General features: G+C 55.0%; 1 protein-coding gene across 7 annotated transcripts; it reads left to right on the top strand.

The window, feature by feature from the left end:
* The first annotated feature begins 336 nt into the window (after positions 1-336).
* Positions 337-4,656, top strand: ANKRD33 (ankyrin repeat domain 33). Of its 7 annotated transcripts, XM_036019001.1 has the most exons (5): positions 337-436; positions 778-1,030; positions 1,246-1,375; positions 1,552-1,692; positions 2,957-4,656. In XM_036019001.1, the coding sequence occupies exons 3-5, from the start codon at positions 1,255-1,257 to the stop codon at positions 3,682-3,684; spliced, it is 990 nt and encodes a 329-aa protein (XP_035874894.1). In that variant the 5' UTR covers positions 337-436; positions 778-1,030; positions 1,246-1,254; the 3' UTR covers positions 3,685-4,656. The 7 variants fall into 7 exon arrangements, with proteins under 7 accessions (XP_035874894.1, XP_035874890.1, XP_035874888.1 ...); XM_036018997.1 differs by lacking the exon at positions 778-1,030 and having other exon boundaries at positions 414-436; XM_036018995.1 differs by lacking the exon at positions 337-436 and having other exon boundaries at positions 893-1,030; positions 1,250-1,375.
* Positions 4,657-7,793: the final 3,137 nt, after the last annotated feature.

The following is a 7,793-nucleotide window of genomic DNA, read 5'->3' as shown; positions in this document are numbered from 1 at the left end:
TGTCCACACTCACACCCTGTCACACCACCATGACCTCATCAAGTCACACTCTGCCAAAGGGAAAGGGACTCTGGGTATTGGGAGACCTCATGACCCAACTTTGAAGGGTTTGTTTCTGGTGCAGGTGTCTCCCTAGAAAGTGGAAGGTGAGTGTGTTTGTAGGGGAGGAGGGCCTTACTCCCAGAGCTACCTTTGTGGGGGAGGAGCCTCGGTGATTTGGGCCCTGACCACTCTGGGTAGGACCTCAGAGTGAGTCTTGGGAAGCTGCACAGGAGAGCACCCGCCCCTCCCAACCCCCACCCTGACTAACCCGGCCTGATCCAGCTCAGCACTGGGGGGGGGGTGATTGCAGAAGCTCTTTCCTTAAGTCTAGCCATCTGTCACCTGCATCGCTTCCTGGGGAGAGACAGTCCACCTCCAGTGCTCCGGAGATTCGGTGAGTGTCCTCCCCGGAGTCTGGGGGATGCTGTGGGCCCCACCAACAACTGCATCCTAGGGAGCCTCCAAACCCTAGGTGAGGCCCCATGGGAAAGAGAAGATCACTCCTTTTGAATCTCACTGGGACCCTCGCTTATTGTGAACCACTTCTGACCTTTAGGGTCACTGCCACTCATCCTCCCTGCCCCTACTTGTCCTCCCTCAAAGGTTGGGTGGGATGGGATACCCCAGAAGGAAAAGGATCCCCTCTTTCAGGCAAGGGTTGGCAGATTCGCAGCTGCTGGGATCCCTCCCTGGAATCCAGGGAGACACTGCTGCCCTCCTTTCCGTGTTGCAGGGGTGTCAACTGCGTGAGGAGGGGGGACTGGCCTTCTTGCCCCCCAGGCTGGAAGAGGAAGAGCTGCTGCTGTGGAGGGGAGGACTGGACACGTCGGAGGCACTGTCCTGCGTCAGCAATGAGATCCCTGCCCAAGACTGCAGGCAGGGGGCCCTGTTCTGGGCCTGTGTTCGCAATGACTCTGCCCAGCTTCAGGCCCTGCTGGATGGTGGGGTCACCCCAGAGGAGGCCACCCAGGTGGATGGCAATGGGAGGGTGAGCTACCCCATAGGCTTCCCAGGGCATAGCTCTGGGATAGCTCTGTGTCCCCACCACACCACACTCACCTGAGGGAGTTTCAGGGTCAACACCCACTGCCTGGGCCCTCAGGAAGAAGGGAGTGGGTGAAAGTGGGCCTCCCCAGGGGCTGGGACATCTCTGGGCCAGTGTGGATTTAGAGGGCACAAGGAACCCAGCTGCTCCTTCCCCAGACAGGACTCATGGTCGCATGCTACCGTGGCTTTGGGAGTGTTGTGGCCCTACTCAGCCGCTGTCCTTTCCTGGATGTGAACCAACAGGACAAAGAAGGAGACACAGCCCTCATGCTGGCTGCCCAAGCAGGTGCGAGGCTGCTGACCCCACCCTCTTCCCATCCCTGCCTCCAGACAGGGCCACAGCTCCACACGCTCTGTCAGAGGTTTTCCCACCCCAGACTCTGCTGTGTTGGGCGGAGGGTGGGTTTGAGACTTCACCACCCCTTTCCTGGGGATTCAAGATCTGCCTTCAATGCTCCACAGGCCATGTGTCTCTGGTGAGGCTCCTGCTCAACTACTATACGGGCCTGGACTTGGAGCGCCGAGACCAGCGGGGGCTGACGGCATTGATGAAGGCCGCCATTCGGGACCGCTCTGAATGCGTGGCTGCCCTCCTCATGGCAGGTGCACAGGGCCTGGACGGACCAGGATGTATAGCCTCCAGTCCCCACCCCCAAGTCACACTCATAGACCCTTAAGTCGGCTGTCAGAGTTGCAGAGAGGAGAGAGGTGGAGATGGGGGATCAATCTGGGCTGACTTCCTGGATGAGGGGAGTGTGCTTGGGTTTCTCACAGTTAACAAAGTCCAGCTACAGATAGCTCCATTTACATTGTTAATGGACGTCCCAGAAAAGAAAGCTTGAGAAGATAACCTAGACCCACTGGAGAACCTAACATCAGAAAGGCTGGTTTCTGGAAGCAGACGCTCTGGTTCTCATCCCAGCCCCACCTTTAGCTGAGTGACTGTGGGCAGAGGGATGGCTTCCCCCTCTGGGCCTCACCAGCATAAGGAGGGTGTCGGCCACCGCTGGGATGATGTCCGGCTCTGACAAGCCAGGGTTGCAGGGTTGCAGTGATGTGTGGTTGGAAGGTGTGGCTGCGTGGGGTTGTTCCGGAGTGAAGTCCACATGGTTAGTGGAGTCAAAGGCCTTCATGTCCCCTGAGGTGGGGCTCCCCTCTCTTGGTAGTTCCGGGGACCCCAGTCTCCAGCTCTTCCCTTCCCCGTCCAGCAGATCGGTTTTAGGATGAGCAGGGAGGGAGTTTGCACCTTTACCTTTGACTCAGAGTGATGGCTACGCCCCTACCCAGGATGAGAGGGTGTGATGAAGAAAAGAAGGACCAGCAGAACACCCCTCCACCTATCCCAGAGGGTGCAGTTTGGGTTTCTCCATTCTTGGCCAACCTGCACCCACCCCTTTGATCAGTTCCTTAGTTCGGGGGGTCCCTGTTCTGTTCCAGATTTGGAAATCCCCAGTGTGTTTCTCTGAAGTATTTCCCCTTTCTTTTTTTCTTTTTAGATTTTACTTATTTATTTTTAGAGAGGGAAGGGAGGGAGAAAGAGAGAGAGAGAAATATCAATGTGCAGTTGCTGGGGGCCGTGGCCTGCAACCCAGGCATGTGCCCTGACTGGGAATCAAACCTACGACACTTTGGTTCGCAGCCCTCGCTCATATTTCCCCTTTCTGTACTTCAGTTTTCTTCACCAATCCCAAACAGGAGGCTGGGGTCTGGGTCTGGTCCTGGCCCTGGGCTCCTGGGTTCCAGCTGCAGCAAGATGGGTGGGACTCTGGTTTTGAACTGAGCCCAGATCAGCCCCACTGCTAAAGAATTTGCCCTTGTGCAAACTGCCAGTCCCTGTCCCAGCCCACACCCCCTGTGCCCCTCCCAGGTGCTGACCTGACAGCAGTGGATCCCGCTCGGGGCAAGACGGCCCTGGAGTGGGCAGTGCTGACCGACAGCTTCGACACCGTGCGCAGGGTCCGGCAGCTGTTGCGGCGGCCCCGAGTGGAGCAGCTCAGTCGGCATTTCCAGCCTGAGTGGCCAGCCTTGCCCGAGCTCGTGGCCCAGGCCCGGGCCCAGGTTGCCCCATCTCTCCTAGAGAGATTACAGGCCACCCTGAGCCTCCCCTTTGCCCGGTCTCCTCAGGAGGGGGGTGTCCTGGACCACCTTGTGACCATCACTACCAGCCTAGCCAGTCCCTTCCTCACCACTGCCTGCCGCACCCTGTGCCCCGACTGCCCGCCTGCCCTGGGAACTCGAAGCAAGTCTGTGCCAGAGCTGCTAGGCACCGCTCCTCCCCCTCCCCCAGTACCCCAGCCCCCCCAGGTAGTCCCTGGTCCCCGGGTTCTCACCCCCTACCACAGTCCGCAGGGTGTGCTGAGCATGTGCCCTCAGTGGCTCCAGCCCAGGGACAGTACCAATCCCAGGCCCCAAGTCCCGAAGATCCTCTTCTCCAAGGCTCCCTCATGTCCCAGCCAATGCAAGCCAGAGCCCAGGCCTACAGGGCACTGCAGGCTGGCCCTTCCTGTCTGGCCATACCAGGAGCTCAGGATGCAGAGGAGGAGGAGTTGGGAGGAGGCGGCCGGGTGTGTACAGAGCCAGGGGAAGAATGGCTAGGTCAGACTGGGGGCAGGGAATCAGCCCCCTCCTGTAGCCTCCTCTGCCCTGTACGACCCCTTCTGCCTGTCATCCTACGTGCGAGGGTATTCACACAACACTGTCTGCAGCAGTGAAAGAGTGGAACAACCTAAGTGTCTACAGGCGCCTGGCTAGATCGATCATGGGTGTAGCTACCGGACACCTATACGATGTATTCCATGCAGCGATAAGACAGGAGTAAGGAAGCTCTTTGCGATCTGGTATGAAACTATCTTCCAGACGTTTGAGGGAAAAATAACCAAGGGCGGCTGTATGGCATACCGCCATTTGTCAAGGTAAAATTGGCACAAAGCTAAACGTGAGTCACACAAATATCAAGTGAGCACCGACAGCTATTTAACTACTTAGTGAGTGAAGCAGCAGGATGGGTGGAAGGAAGAAACAAAAACCTATTGATAGCCAGTGGGGAAAAGGAAGCTGGAAAAAGACTGTGACATTAATAGAAAAAGTTAATTCCTCTCTGGCAATAAAATCATAACTTTTTTCTCTACCAGATAAAAATAATTTGCTGTTTATTGATCTTCTACAGGTTAACCTCTTAACTTTACAGAGTCTGGGCACCGCTCAGTAGTAAGTGCTGTGTCCAACACAGTGCCTTTCCCAGGATGGCCCATAGGGGGCGTGATTAGCCAGTGGCTGAAACACCTCTGCTCTGGTGCCCAGTAATTTTGTTGTGTGCCTCACTTAACATCTTGGACTTTTTTTCTTAACACATGTGTTGCATACATATATTTGCTTGTATATTTGTAATAATAAAAGCAACGCTTATAAGGTGCTTACTATATACATTTAACACTCCCAATAATCCTATGAGGAGTTTATCTGTGAGGACGTGGGGCACAGAGAGGGTAAGGAGTTACCCAGTGTCACACAGCTAGAAAACGGCAAAGATCAAGAGTGAGAGCCAGTTGTGGAGGCCAGTCTCTCTTTTTAAATAAATTATTAATTTTAGAGGGGGGTGGAGAGAGAGAGAGACAGAGATCAATTTATTGTTCCACTTATTTATGCATTCGTTGGTTGTTTTTTGTATGTGCCTGACCAGGGGTCTAACCCTCAACCTTGGCGTATCAGGATGACAGTCTAACCGACTGAGCTACCCAGCCAGGGGGCCAGTTTCTTAACACTAACCCCTGCCGTCTCACTGGAATCTCCCTGGAAAGAACCTTGATGATGTTCTTGGGAAAACAACTGAACCGCTGACCAGGGGTGGAAGGGAGACTTTTCATTGGCTACCCCCCCTTTTTTTTAAATTGACTCTGAAAAAATAAACTTTATTTTTTAGAACAGTTTTAGATTTATAGAAATGTTGTGAAGAGAGTTCCCACATAGCCTGCACCCAGTTTCTTCTGTTATTAGCATGAGTATAGCACATTGGTTACCATTAATTTTAACACAATATTATTAATAAAGCCCATACTGTACTTATCTTTTTAGTGTCCTTCTTTGGCCCAGAGCTTCACCCAGGACCCCACCACATCAGTGGCCAGGTCTCTGTGGATCCCTGCGGGCTGTGGTGGTTTCTCCCACGTCCCCTGTTTGTGAGCGCCTTGCCAGCTTCGAGGAGCACCGCTCAGGTGTTTTGTAGAAGGTCCCTCAACTTGGACTCGAGCGATGTTTTTCTCATGGTTAGACTGGGGGTGTGGGTTTTCCAGAGAAAGACCACCGAGGTGCGGTGCCGCTATCATCACATCACATCAAAGGGTCACACCATGAACTCAACTTACCGACATACCTTGGCTGAGTCGACCCACCGTGACCGCGCCCCTCGGGTTTCAGTGTCCACCAGGCTTCTCCACTGCGAGGCCACGCCCCCGGGCTCTCCAGGCTGCGCTCTGGGGAAGGAGTGTGGTGGGAAGCCCACACGAAAGGAGTGGGGAGTCATGCGCCATCTCCTTGGGGGTGGATGATCTACATAAATTATGGATTGATTTGAAATTCTGCTGCACAGAATGCTTTGACTTTTTAGTCATGTATTACCAAATTTCGAAAAATTAAAAAATAAATCTGTTCTTTGAATAGAGAGAAACACACACACACACACACACTCGCACACACACATAGCAGATGGTGTGTGGTATCTCGGGAGTGTCCTGAAGGCGACCCTGGGGGACCAGAATGGGTTCGGAGGCTAACTTTGTCATTTCCCACCTGTGTGATCCCCCGGAAGGCACTTAATTTTCTCCTAACCTCTCACCTGTTGAATGGAGGGCCCTGGCTGTCACTGAGCTGCCTCACGGCCTATAGGGTGGAGCTGGCGTTTTTCCCTCCCCGTCACTGCTGCAATCCAAGCACGCGAAGGCAGCTCTGGCACTGGGCATGGCACGCAAGGGAGGACACTGCGTACAGGAAAGAAACTGTGTCTACAGGCTCAGAACAGCTTAGTGGTTGCATGCTTCCATCCAGCAGTTGGCCCATGCCCTTGGGGAAGTTATCACTCCTTTCTGAACCACAGGGCTCCTGTGTAGAATGGGGGTAATAGTAACATGTCACCAGGGCTGTTGTGAGAATTCAGTGAAATAATGAAGCACTTTGCACTGTGCCTGGCCTGATTAATATCATCATCACTCTGTTTAATCCTTACAACATTTGTTCTGTTATAGTTGAGGAAACTGAGGCTATGGAGGTGGAGCGACTTACTTAAGGGCACCAGCTGGGAAGTGGCTGAGTGGCCCCCGGAGTCCAAGTCCTGTACTCTAAAGCTGGTGTCGTTGCCACTGCGGCACGTGGTCTCTACATACAGCTCAGGTGCTGCTGGTTTTCTGAGCTGCTCCCCCCTGCCTCTAATCGGCTGGAGTTTTACAGCAGTCCAGGGGAGGCCACAGCATCCTCAGGCCAGAGAGCTAACCTTCTGTGGTACTCTGTCTCCTGACTGGCAAAGGGTGGGCTTTGGCCAGGAGACTGGCCTGGCAGTAATGCCTGGGCCCCAGGCTTGACAACATTTTCCTTTCTGCCTTGGAGAACACGCACCCCTCCATCCCCGGCCATCTGCAGGGCAGCTAGTGGCCCAGGCCTGCAGTGCCGCCTTTCTTCCTCCTGGGCCCAACTGTCTCCCTCTAATCATCGAAGAGCGCTTGACAGCCTTGCAGGCTCCCAGAGAGGAAGGAGGCCTGTGCCGTCCAAAGTCAGCCTCTCTGCTAACATCCAGCTTCTCCTCACCCCCAGCCCAACTCCTGAGGCCACCCAGCCAAGTTCTTGTCAGCAGAGGCCAAGGAAGCCAGGAGGAGGGCCCTGGCTGTGCAGCACACAGGCCACTGAGAGGCTGCCCTGCTGCCGTCAACAGATCTGGGTTTGAACCCTGACACTGCCCCTTACCATCTTTGCCACCAGGGACCTCTGTGTATAATTCCCAGGGTTTTTGTGCGAACAAAACACTGAGAGGTATGCGGAGCATTGAGCGCCGCCTGGCTCGGTGCCCAGCAGCTTTTGTTACTGTGCTAGAGGCAGGGTGAGGAAATGCCAAGGGGACAGCTCTGTGGAGGAGGCCAGCAGATGTGTCCTTGGAGCCCCGTGGCCTCCTCTGTGATTCTAGGGCTCTGTTCTGGTGGGCCCTGAAACCAGAACACATACTTATCCGAGACACCCAGGGCCTACAAACTCGGCCCCCCCAGCCCCGGGCCCTATCTCAGCCCATTCCCGTCACCGCAGCTTCGACGGCTGCCACCTTGCTCCCTATGTGTGTGTGTGTGTACCTCTGCTCTGGAGACTGGGGGCTCCTGCAGAAGGGACTGCAGGGGTGGCTGTCCTGACACCTACTGGGGTATTCGCCAGGCTTGTGGGGACTCCTTGGGAACCCTCTCCTCACTCCTGTGTGGGCAGAGACCGCATCTGTCTCCTAACCCCTGGCTCAGGGCCCTGCCTGTTTAAATGTGTATGGAAAAGAACTGAATTTAGGCCCCACCCAGGTCCCAGCTGCTTAGCAGGGCCTTTCTCATCTCCTTCCTCCTCCCAGGGGCTGCCCTGGCTCCAGGAGTGGCAGTGTCCCCAGTTCTCCCAGGAAACCCCCGGTGGGCCAAGAATAGGCAAGGGAGTGCATGTTCATGGAGAGGACAGGGGCAGGTAGGGACTCA

This window comes from Phyllostomus discolor, chromosome 2 (genome assembly GCF_004126475.2).
Source record: "Phyllostomus discolor isolate MPI-MPIP mPhyDis1 chromosome 2, mPhyDis1.pri.v3, whole genome shotgun sequence".
Taxonomy (NCBI): domain Eukaryota; kingdom Metazoa; phylum Chordata; class Mammalia; order Chiroptera; family Phyllostomidae; genus Phyllostomus; species Phyllostomus discolor.
Note: the sequence above shows the minus strand (reverse complement) of the source record. Positions and strands in the feature narration are given on the sequence as shown.